The 13,112-nt window shown below is 37.0% G+C and overlaps 1 protein-coding gene across 5 annotated transcripts in view; it reads left to right on the top strand.

Annotated features, from left to right (window-relative positions):
* LOC132825709 (formin-binding protein 1) overlaps positions 1–13,112 on the top strand; it is a 222,760-nt gene that overhangs the window by 43,521 nt on the left and 166,127 nt on the right. For 4 of the 5 annotated variants that reach the window (XM_060841110.1, XM_060841114.1, XM_060841112.1 and 1 more), the window contains exon 1: positions 7,596–7,654. The exons of the other annotated variant lie outside the window; for it this stretch is intronic. In XM_060841110.1, the coding sequence (XP_060697093.1) occupies positions 7,613–7,654 (42 nt within the window). In that variant the 5' untranslated portion in view covers positions 7,596–7,612. Of the gene's footprint in view, positions 1–7,595; positions 7,655–13,112 lie in introns of those variants that run through there. 5 annotated transcript variants of the gene reach the window in all.

Here is a 13,112-nt window from a genome sequence, read left to right as displayed (position 1 = left end):
TTTGTCTTCCGAAGCTTTCCTCTTTTTATTTACCACATTACCAATTGTGGTGTCATTTATGAACTTATTGATAAAACCATCTATATTTATATCTAAAGTATTAGTATGCATTACAAATAGCAAGTGACCCAGTGTCAAAACCAGTGATACATCTAAGGATTCACAGGCTTCCAGTTATAAAACATTCCACAACTTGTCCCTCCTCCACGAAGTTAATTTTGCAATCAATTACCAAATTATCCCAAGGGTTCTTACCTTCTCTTTACCAGTAATCCCATGTGACTCCTTACTTTACTAATGCCGTGTAGAATTAGTCAAATTAATTGGACACTGGCATTTCTTGTTGAGGATTCTGGAAGCAGGAGAAATAGGATCATTCACCAGGTAGTTATGGCTAACTTAAAGCGCTTAAACTTTGTCTGTCCCTATCAGTTCGCTAAGGACTCCATTGTGTTTGTTGGCATTGATGTTCATGGAATCTTCTCCATACATTAGTCAACAACTGAAGAAACTTAGAAGTTGGACTGAAGTAGCCCAATAAGAGCAGGTCTTGTTTTGGAGGCTAGGAATTCTTCGGTAAATCCTATGTCTTTTTTGTGTCCAATGCTTGTGTCCACCAAGTACAAAACACAAATCAGGAATGTTATGGTACGCTCTCCCCTTGCTTGTTGACAAATGTGGGGTCAAGAGGTCCTCATGTTGGTTTCCTTGCCATTGATATAAACATAGCCATCCAGGAATAGCATTCAGGACTCTTGTCAGCTTGATTAATATTGATCTACCCTCCGTGGGCATCATCAAGGGGACTTTCTATGCTTTGTCTTGTCTCAGGTTCATCTGTGTGATTAGCAACAATGATCACTTGACCAGGTTTCCTTGACCTTAGATTTGATTAGATTCCCTTCAGTATGGAAACAGGCCCTTCGGCTCAACAAGTTCGCACCAACCCTCTGAAGTGTAACACACCCAGGCCCATTCCCTTACCCTATATTTACCCCGACTAATGCACCTAACACTATGGGCAATTTAGCATGGCCAATTCGCCTGACCTGCACATCTTTGGATTGTGGGAGGAAACTGGAGCACCCGGAGGAAATCCACGCAGACCAGGGGAGAATGTACAATCTCCACACAGGAAGTGTGAATCGAACCAAGGTCCCTGGTGCTGTGAGGCGGCAGTGCAAACCACTGAGCCACCGTGCCGCACCTTGTTTAACTTGAAACCATGAAATGTCATAGAATTTAAAGTCTGTATTAATGACTGCCGCACCTAGTCAAATATATCACTGCATCCTCCCATCTCCTGGTAGGGAACGGCATATTCTGGAGTGAGAGAAATCTGAGTGTTGCATAAGACTAAATTAGATTGTGATTTGACAATTCTGAAAGGCAGTTCTCCCACCTTGGAGATAAAGCTTTAGGATGTCACAGAGTTATTTGGAAAGAGATTTCTTTAATCTTAGCTTGATTGGATGTTTGGGTCCTATTTAACTTGCTTCTTTTAAGTCTTTTATTATATCTAACTCTAACTTTCCAGGCCACTTCAGGGGGCATTGAGACTTCATGGCTTTGAGTGATGTTTAGATCAGAATGAATTGATGTGGCTGGCTTCTCTCCTTAGGGACTTCGATAAGCTAATGGGATCTTCACGGCAATCATTGAGCTTTCATAATTAGTTATTTCCCAGAGCTGGTGCACAAGTTTCCAGATTTCTTGATTTCAGGTTTGCAACTTAATATGGTGAAATTATAAATGTGTGAACTTTGAATTGCTAGTCGCGTACTAGAATTTGTGAACAGTTTATTTCAAGCATAAATATAGTTTGATTAAAACAGATCTATGCCAATCATAGAATTTCTACAGTGCAGAAAGAGGCCATTTGGCCCATCGAGTCTGCACTGACCCACCCCATCCCCAAATGAGATTTTTACCAGGGCTAACCCACCTAACCAGCACATCCCTGGACACCACTAGGCAAGTTGCTTTTTTAGCATTGTGGGAGTATATCTGTTTACGAAGGGCTAATGGATTGAAATTGTAATCTTATTAGGCTAGGCAGCAGTGACCATTGTTCTAGCTTACCTGATCACTTGTTTTTGTTCGTTTTCTCAATATGGTATAACTGTTTTTGTAAATTTATTTGTTCAGTTCTCTGTAAATCTTGTTACTATTTTGTGAGTATATGCCCAATGCCTGATCCAACTGTCAAATGGAACAATTTGCATCGATCCAAATATGTATAAAAGCTGTGTGTATTTATAACTTTTTTGCTTTCCTCAGACTGACAGTTAGGATATCAATACCTTACTGCAAGTAGGAAAACCAGCCCTTAAGCAAATGAAAGCTATTGTTTGATTTACAAGAATGTGTCTGTGTCGTCCACAAAGAATCCAATCGTATAATCTCAGATAGCATTGCCAATCAACCTAACCTGCACATTTTTGGACTGTGGGAGGAAACCAGAGCACCTGGCAGAAACCCATGCAGACACAGGTAGAACATGCAAACTTCAAACAGGCAGCCATCCAAGGCTGGAGTCAAACCTGAGTCCTTGGCATTGTGTGGCAGCAGCAGTAACCATTGTGCCATCATGCTGCCCATGCATCCTTGAGTTTCATTTTTAAGGAAAGGAAAATCATCAAATAGTTAGAACAATGACTTTTTTCCCCAAATGTGCTGCACTGTCTCTCACCAAAGGTAAGAAAACTTTGAATGAGTTTGAAGAATAAATCATGAAATCAATAGCAAATTGTTCCTGTTAGTCTGCTGATGTATGCTGTTTTTGGATCTGAAAAAATTAGCTTACATTTCATGTGGAAAAATTTGCATTCTTGCAGACTCGAAATGAATGTTGAATTGTTTTAGGACAGTAATACTGCTATTTCCTAAATTATGCTAACTATGCTCATATAAACTGTTGACTGCTTTGCATGAGAGAACGTTCTTTAAAAGATGGAAGAATAATGCGGAGTTTGTAAGGAAAGTAATTTGGATTTTTGTAGAATTTTAATATTTTAATTTCAGTATTAAGTAGAATTGTTGCTCTCCCTTCATTGAACATTTAATAAATGTTATTTATTTGTTTTACAATACTGCAATACTGAACCTATTTTATGAAAACAAAGGCACATTGGTGTCGATCTTGTAGATGTATTTGATGAGCATAAGCATAGAGTATTCAGTGATCTCTGTTTTGGTATTGATCATTGCTAACAGGTGAGGAGCTGATTTTGCAAGCGTTACCCTTTTATTTCCATTATGGGAACATGAATAGAAGAAATAAGTCAATGCTGCTGTGCGCATGTATTAGAGAGGCAAGACTGTACACCATAGTTGAGTAACTTCAGAGAAATGTCAGACTTTTTCACTGCGATATTTTTTATTGTTCAGTGAGCTCCAGTTGGAAATGTCATTTTTTTTCATTATTTGTAATGTACATTGTTTGTTGCCTAAGAATAGTATTTGTTTGGAAAGAAATTACTTCATTACTTTAGCTTGATTTTTGTTTCCTATATGCCACATTTTACTACCCTGTATGTTATGACTTTTGTTATCCTGTTATAATTTTCAGCAATTTTGACAGTGGCCTAGACAATCAAAAACATTTTTATATTCAGTAATGTGTTAGTATTGGTTTTAACTATTTTCAATTCAGCTGGCAATAATATTGAATTATGGCTAGTGTGTGGATTGTTCAAATTCTCAATGTTGTCAAGATGTCAAATGTTAACTGAATTGCTGAAGCATTTAATATTTATCGGAAAATTGGCTTACTCCTTTTCCATGTTCCCATCCTGGAAATAAAAGGAAATTGGATATTTTAAAAAGCATTACATATGCACAACTTAATCTTTTATCAACTTTACTAAATATAAATTGAGGCATTCAATGCCTGTATATATGGGGCAGTAGTCTGGGAATATGTAGTTTCCTGAACAAATAAATTTATGCAGGTTAAAAGTGATGATGGAGAGGTTAAATACTTTTCTGTGGCATGAATTCCGTGCAGTCACAAGTTTCCTCACATTCCAACTATAATTTGCCTACCTAATCAGATTGATTATTTGCCTCTTACCCATTAGTTAACCTAGTGTTTTATCTCTACTGATTAGTTTCTTTGTTTATTCGCTCCCTCCATTACCTTGGACCTCTTGATTATTTAGCATTTTTGGAATGTTGTTGATGTCTTCCACCCTGAAGACTGATGCAAAGTATTTATTCAACCCTTAGCACTTCCTGGTTCCCTATTATTATTTCCCCAGTCTCTCTCTCTCTAAGGGGTCAATTGTACATTTTGGCTTTTCTTGACATTTTTATATATTTAGGAAGCTGTTTCTGTCTGTTTTTACATAACTTGACAGTTTGCCCAATAGTTGACTTTCTTTTAAATTGGTCATCTTTCCTAATCTTATGGTTTACCACTAACTTTAGTATTTTTTTTCAATTTCATGAGGTCCATAAACTTTGATTAATTTTGGTTTAATTCCTTCCTAGAGTTCTCTTCCCACTGTGATACATCTTTGCTCTGAGTAGTGAACTGATTTCGTAAATGTCTGTCATTCTTCCTCAACTGTCTTTTCTGCTAAACTGTTTTTTCTCAATCCACTTCATACGATTCAGCCCTTATCCATATCTTCTTTGGCGACAAAAGTTAAAAAGGCAGCAATCCATTGCAAGTGGGTTATGGTATTGGGCTGTTGACTGTACAGACTATAATTCTGTGGAGATTGAAAATTCAAGTATAATGGAGAATGGGTCCCTCTGTTACTCAGAGGTTTGAGGGTCTTTCAGTTTGGATGAGTGTTAGGGTCTGCAGAGAAGATGAACTGACTGACCATGGCAATGTGGTACAGGAAGCCATTCATTTTGGCGGAGAGCAAAAAAGAATGCACTGATAATTGGGGATTGTATAATCAGAAGTATTGATGCAGTTCTCTGCAAAAAAAGAAAATGAGCATAGATGGTTTTGTTGCCTGCCCAGTGTAAGGTTGGAGTGAAATGTGCAGTGGGAGCTGGGGGATACAGTTGCCATACTTGATGTAGGTGTCAATGAAAAAGTTGATGGTCTTTATAGTATGAGAAAATTGGCATCAAATTAAAAAGCAGAACCTCTGGCTGGGCTACATGAAAATCGGCAAAAGACAAGCCAGATTCAAGATGAATGCATGGCTCAAAACTGGTGTGGGAAAAGTGTGTACTAGCTCATGGGGTACTGACATCATTACTGAGAAAAGTGGGATCTCTGCTGTTGGAATGGGCTCAGACTCCACTTGCAAACTGTGCAACATTTGAAGTAGAGAGGATTTTTAAATAAATAGTGTGGACAAGACATCAAATTTGGGTAGATGCACTAAATAAGAGCAGAGAATAAGCAAAGAAAAGACATTACTAATATGGAAAATGATAAATAGATGTGACCAAATCAACAGTTGAGGCTAGAATGATGATTTTTCTGTGTAAAACCTATTTCAACTGTGATTCTAACTCAAGGCTTGAACATTGCTGTGACCTGTCAGTGAGAACTACGGGATTGGGCATCTGTAAGAACCAGAATCTATCTGGAAAACTCAGAGTTCCACGTTGACTATTGCTGTCTCAGAGCTCACAACACTACGTGGGCTCCTGGTTCCCACTTTGGAAAACCTTGGGTTAGAAATTATATAAAGAACGCAAGGATTAAGCAAATGAAACAAAACAAATTAAGTGAGAACAAAAATAGAAATTGTTATGGACCAGGCCAGACACCCTCAAAACATTTTAAGAAGGTAACCCAGACCTTAACATTTTTATTTTTTTGTAAAGGCAGATCTATAGTGGATATTCCAGGAGTGATGCTGCTGATTAAAACACTTAGCTTTAAATAAAACAGGACTTACTTAAACAGTATGGATGAAATGCGAACAAAAGAAAACAGGAGTCGAAAACCCAAACGACATGATACTGCAACTTAATGAAGCTATTCCAATCCCTACTACATTCCATAAGCACAGCCCTTGGCAAAACGTAAATTCAAACACAGGGTCTTATAAACAGGAGAGGTCTCAGAGAGAAAGTTCAGGAAACGTCTGTTGAAGCATGGAACTTCTTTTCACTGTGGGGCCCCAGCAGTTTTTAATTACTTACTAAAAACAGACCAAAATTAAAAAAATCTCAACAAAGAGAACTGGCCACTCCCCTTTCATTATATCTGAAGGCTGGTTGTTGATTTAAGCAGTTTCTGTCAGCCATGTCAGCACCACTGCCTTTCCAACCCCTCTTGAAAAAAAAATCAAGGATAACATAACCTTATTAAAGGGGCAGCATTGTCACAAAATACGTGTAATCTGGTTGCAGTTCCAAAGACTGGCTGCAAGATGATGTGATTTAGTCCCATATATATTAAAGGATCCAAGATGTTTAAGATGGATGGGAAACAAGAAACAGTGGAGTGTGACTCTGTTAGTGAATGATTCTAACCCAATGAGCAATTCTGTAGTTATGAAAACAGTGGATTAAAGTGAAAAAAACAAATTAAGTTAATGGATGAGCATAGAGATGTAATGCCAGACATTTAAGATAATATGTCAGAATACACAGAATGGATACGTTTCAACGCGAATGAAAAGTTTCAAGGGTTACTGTGCTGCAAAATGTACCTACTTGATCACCCTATATCTCCAAATGTGTCTTGACTCAGTTTCATTTCATGCTTAATTTTATCCAGTGTTTAAAAATTACTGATGATCTCAATTTGGCTATTAGCATAATTCATAGTGCGCACACATACAGCATTGTTCAGGAAGTGTTAACAATCATAATATCTAATGTTAGATCTGATTCCATGTTCTGAGTTGAATAGTAATTTGCACTACTACACGTCAGTTTATGTATGTGGATCCTGTGGTCATATTCAGAGCGTATGCTTTATAACTGGTTAAAGCCATTATATGCAGTGTGGTGTTTCTACTTCCTTTCTCTTTTTTTACTGTTTCTCTCAAGGCAGTGTGAAAAAGATTGGAATGTGAAAATCAGCATTGTCCATGATTGTTAGTTTGCTCTTGCTCTTAGTCTAATTATAATTTATGCCCTAGATATTTTTAGATTTTCCTTTGGTTTTTGAATTGTAACCACCCCCATTTCCTGGACAAGCAAATTTTGTTATCAACAGAGATTTAGGTTCATACCTTTAGTAATTTCTTTCTTTCCTACTTTAGTTTGCTCTGTAAAAAGGTCTAGTCACTTATTTCTCTCACTACATACTTTATTGTTTAAGTTGCAGTGTAATTGTTTAAAAATAGACTGATCCAATAGGAAGAAGCCTAGATGGTTTTGATCTTAAACTGTACTTCAAATTTAAATACTAAGTATTTCAGGCAGTATAGCTTTGTAACTGCTATTTGAGCTGCGTGGTTTGAAATGTGTTTGAAGCTTTATCATTACAGGATGTGGTCAGAAACATGCTGCTGCAGTTTTTAAATATGTCATAAAATGAGAGCTTCTTCGTGCCAATAGGTGACTGACATGATTGCAGATATACTTATGAAGCAGGTGACTTCCTGTGTTATTTAAGATGCATATTCCTGATGTTAAGTGATATGCAGAAGACTTTTGTTAAACACCTCTGATTTTGGTAATGGTTGATGTAAAGATGGGAGGTTGTTGGAGCAATACAAAGGTAAGGTGAGAAAGTGATTTATAGGAATAAAGAAATTGTGGCAGTTTGTAGTTTAATATCACAAGGTCTTGGCTAAGGGGGTGTTTGATTTCCTTTTGTATTATGCTGAACTATACTAATAAAGCAAACTTCCTCCATTCACCAAGTTTACCATTTAATATCATAAAACAATTCTGAAATAAAAAAAATTCAGTAATTAAACACTTGACTGAATTTGTTTTTTATTTTGGTGAGACTGAAAATATTTTTGATAAGTTAAATTTAGTGAACTTAATTTGGTTTAGAATGAATGCACAATGGAAATTTCTACTATATTCTTGATATGATTTTCAGTGCATGTAGAAATGTGCTGAATGCAGACAATTTTAAAGCCTGGTATTTGAAAGAAAAACGTTAACCAATCTCAAGCATGCTTTAATTTTCTGATCATGTAACATGTTGCCCCTTGGATAAAATGTGTTTTTATTGTGTTTGAAACTGAAAAGTTTCACTCATTCAATGGCCTATTCAAACTATGTGTGAATTAAGTGTTGAGTATCAAGTACTTTGTTGTATTAAAAATGTTGTTCTCTAAGAAATGAGAATGGATGTTTAATTTTACCTCTTCTGAATTAAACATGCACACAATTCCATTTTGAATTTTATTGAACTGATCAGTAGTTTTTATTATTTCCATAATCTGTAACATTGTGGCAGTTTTATAGAGCAGACTTCAGTTTGTTGCAGCAGCTGTTAGGTACTTTAAGGTTGGAAATTCTATTGTAGGAGACATATGATGAGCATGTTTATTCACTCGACTTTAAGATCAGTAATGATAAATTTATTTGACCTATGTGTCTATATTTTTATTGCAAGTAAAATATTTCCTGACTACTGTCAATACCAGTCAGCTTTTTATTTTTAGGTATTTTACATATTTGTTGTGAATCTTTCTTGATCTTCCCTTTAATTGCAGTGACTCGGCCTATAGAGGCAGATTGGATCTGGCCAGGTTTCTGCCACCAGTACAGTCATTTTAAACATTTCACAAAAATATACTACAGCAACTGACTATTCCCTATTACTATTTGAAGAATTCTTAATAAAAATGCTGTTTTTGCAGTGTCGAATATATCTAAGTCTTTGGATATTTATGACATTAATAGTGACAACTTGCCACATTGTTAACGTTCAGGGCTATTATAGGAAGCACTTAAAAGGAAGTCTGACGACAACCGCTTGAATCACAAAATACTTTCCATTTTAAAGGCATGTATTGCACATAATGGAGAAACATCTTGTGCCACATCAGAGAGTGCAATTATTTCTTTAACAGGTTGCTTCAGAATTCTAGGTTAATCAAATTTCTGGAATTACTATTCTGTAGCTAACTTTTTTAAATCAAATGCACAGCTGAAGCATGAAGTAATTTCAATTATTTAATTACTTGAAAAAAAATTGAATAACTCTTTTTGTAAAAGCTTCTACAAATTATCTGAAGATTTTTTTCTAAACTTTGTCTATGATTTATTTTAAATTTGTGCCTTTTAATTGAGTTCCACTAATCAATGGAGATTATCACTTTCTTAATATTATACAATCTTGGAGGTACCATCATTGCAAAAGTTCCCTTTACTAGACATTAGTGGAAAGCACCACTTCTTTTCATAACTGGAACTTCTCCCTCCCCCAATCCATATTCCATGCCAGTAACACTTGCATGAATGTATGCTGATTTTTCCTACAAAGTGATAATCATGAATGAACAAAATACTGAAGCTGAATTGTGTCTTCAAATTTAACATGATGATACCAGGTACAAACCAAGCCTGAGGTGGCTTTTGCTAGTTGTGTTGTCACATTGCATTACTTGTTATTTGCTGCAAGGATTTTATATGACCTGAACTCCATTTAAAATCTTTATATTTAAGATTTCCAACTTGTAAAATATACTACTTTCTAATTTTCTCCTTTGGGCAAGATAGTGGTAGCTTGGTCATCCAATAAAGATCTCTATCCCACACAATTTACCAGTTCCCCAATATTCTGTATTATTCACTCTTCACTTAAAACTGTGTGTTTAGTCAATCTGATGAATGCAAGATGCGTATGATAATGTTCTGATTTGAATAGTTTACTACCAGCAATCTTTCTTTCAGTTATGCTGAGGCTAGTGGTAGGGGATAAACCTTCTGTGATCCTAGCAGAGGAGGCACTTGCCTTGTGTGATAAGGTAGTTAATTGCACGATAGTAGTAAATCCAATTTATATTAACTTGCCAATGATTATTATTTAGGATTATTGGGAGCTGAGTCAAACATAGCTGTACCTGTTGAGCAGGTCACCACTGCTTCCACTTATAGACTATGATTGGGCGGAACTAATTGCAAATGAGCATCAACTCCTTTTGAACCATTATCTGAGACAAAATAAATGATGCGAAACATATTGAGCTTTTAAAAAAATATGCTTTGTAGTTAGCTGTTGTCATATAGAGGTTGTTTTTAAATGTACCTGGTGTTCTCTGGTATTTCCACCATGACGTTGAGTTTTTCAAGAATATTCCACTGGGCTAAACTGTTCAGTTTCAGGTCCTGTCTTCCCCCTCATATGCACAGTTGCATGTTCCTGTAAAGTATCCTTGATTGCCGTCAGTAGTGAGATTGTCGAGTGATTTCAGGTCTTAGCAATTGTGCACTAAGACTAATTGTAGTTGCTCAACTTTCAGCTTTGGTTGTGATCAGATAACTTAGCATTGATTTGAAGTTGAACTTTTGATTTTTTTTTGTTGGTGTGGTCTCAAATGAATCACATAAGGCAATGAATGAAATATTTCTAACTCAATAATGCAGAAGACAATGTGCTATCTATCTTTTGAGCAAGATGGAAAGAATCTGTGGTGGCAAATTAGACTTAACAGAACTGTTACAATATTTCTAAGTCGCGAGTTTATAGAACTGTGATTGTAGTGACCGTTTTCCTTGACCTGATAGTGTCTCCCAGTGTGATAGTCTGATTGTAGTGTTTGTTAGTGCATTTTTCAGTGATTTTAAATAAGTTAAAAGTTGCTAGCATTCTACCTGAAGCTTAAATTATAGAACTTGGTGTGAATGTCATACCAGAATAATTTATGTGTAGTTAATGAATACTTTACTGAAGTTTAAAATCATTTAGTTGAATTGCACTTCTGAAAAAAATGTTTAGACCATTACACACTGCAAATGCGCGTGCCAGGAGGTATTTGACCATTTGAAATCGATATTAGTCACCAAACAAGTTTTAGTTACACCAAACTTTTCAAAACCTTTTAAAGTCACCATTGATGCTAGTGATATTGGAGTTGGAGCTGTAATTCTACAGGAAGATGAGGATGGGATTGAACTGTCAGTTGGTTACTTTACAGACTCTCCAACAGTGCCAACTCCCTCAGAACTGACCCTCTGACAGTGCCCACTTCCTCAGCACTGACCCTCCGACAGTGCCCACTCCCTCAGCACTGACCCTCCGACAGTGCCCACTCCCTCAGCACTGACCCTCTGACAGTGCCCGCTCCTTCAGCACTGACCGTCTAACAGTGCCCGCTCCCTCAGCACTGACCCTCCGACAGTGCGAAAGAAAATCAACATCCACCAGAGGAAATACTCCACAATCGAAAAAACATTTGTCTCTGCTGAAGAGGTTTTGTTTCCTGCTCATCCCTTTCCTAGCCCCAAACCACCCTCCACCACCCCATCCACATCTTTACCCTCTTGCACACTTCTGTCATGAAGGTAGGTGGTTGACCACTTCATGTCTCTTTAGCTCTATGTAAATTATGAATGTACAAGAAGAATAGAGTTGTAACTTGTTTGCTTTCTTAATAAGGAGACACTTAGTTTTAGCTTGCTATTTCTTCACATAACAGATTAATAACTTATTGAACTGAAGGAAATAGAGTTACATGTGGTTGTATAGTGATGGTTATGGTATTGGATTAGTAACCCTGTGATTGAGAATTCAAGTCCTACGATGGATTGTGGAATTAGAATTAACATATTGGTAGTATACATAGATCAATGAGCTGAAAGACTTTTTCTGTGCTGTATGACTCTATGACTTCAACTGTGGTGATTTGTAGAGTGTAACCCAAAAGTGAGTAGGAGATGCCTGTTGCAATCCAACTAGTTCATTAATGTCCTTCAAAGCTTGAAATTTGTTACTCGATCCAGTTACTCTACTGGTGGCTACCATTTGGCACTATTTAGATGATCCCAATGCAACTTGAAAGTGACCCATATCACAGGAACATAAAAAGTCCTACTGCTAGATCCTTCAATGTACTGCAAATTATACTGAAGCAGTTCACTCATGGAGTCATACTGCTCAGAAACAGGCCTTTCGGCCCAAATTGTCCATGTCAGCTAGGTTTCCTGAACTGAATTCATCCCATTTTCCTGTGTTTGGCCCATATCCGTTTTAAGCCTTTCCTATCCATGTACCTGTCCAAATGGCGTTTAGATGTTGTAGTTGTGTTAAGGTAACCTTATAAAACACTTCATAGTTCTCCTATTTAATTCCTTGTATTTAGAGGTATTTGAAGTTTTCATTTTAATTCCCAATGTTGAATTTTAAGTCTTTAAATAATTCAATTTTCTTCAGATCCTTCTGTAGACTTTACTGGAGGGTCATGTAAAGTATTCTTCTCTTAAAGTATTATCTAATATTTAAAAATACTGGTTTGAATCTTGCATTTTTTGGAAAAGTCCACATTGTGTTTTTATTTTGAAGGATTTATCACTGAGAGACCTAGTGCAATTTTTTTTAGCTTATCTTATCAAACTTGTGTCATTAATTATCTACCATGCCCCTGTAGTATCTGTCGTATCTGATTTCTCCCCCATCTTACAATGCACCATTCCTAAAAAAAAAAATTTCCAATCAGTAATACCCAGAATATTCCGGTATTCCTTGCAACCATGCTGTCTTTAAAAGCCCGTTGTGCATATTGACAAGCAGTGTTGGTCTGCAGCTTGTTGCTGTTTCTGACATTTCGTCTTGGATATGGCAAGCAGGGAAATCAATGCCCTATTTTGTGGCCAAGATCCTGGAGGTCCTACTGTACAGGATGGTGTACAGTCTGAATTTGCTCTTCCCCCAGGACCAGTAGTGGAGACCACATGTCAGATCACACTAGCCTGGTCCAAGCTTTTCAGCCTGAGTGGAAGTAGTCTCTGCCTTCTGGAGGAATGCACAGCACTGAAGGAAGCAGGCCAATGTCCTCGTCCACTAGAATAGAATTCAGTGTCTCCATTTTTTTTTCCTCCAATTTCTCATGTTCTGTCTCTGCTGCTGTACCCACATTCACTAAGGCTCATGCTGTTTCATTATTGCCTGCAAATCTTCCCCATTCACCTTCCTCCACCCACGAAACCACGAAGTTTGCATGCCCACTGCACTGCCTTCTCACGCACTCAGGAAAAGTCCCCACCTGTAACAATAG

Source organism: Hemiscyllium ocellatum, chromosome 21, assembly GCF_020745735.1.
Source record: "Hemiscyllium ocellatum isolate sHemOce1 chromosome 21, sHemOce1.pat.X.cur, whole genome shotgun sequence".
Taxonomy (NCBI): Eukaryota; Metazoa; Chordata; class Chondrichthyes; order Orectolobiformes; family Hemiscylliidae; genus Hemiscyllium; species Hemiscyllium ocellatum.
The sequence above is the reverse complement of the archived record's forward strand: the minus strand, read 5'-3'. Positions and strand labels throughout refer to the sequence as shown.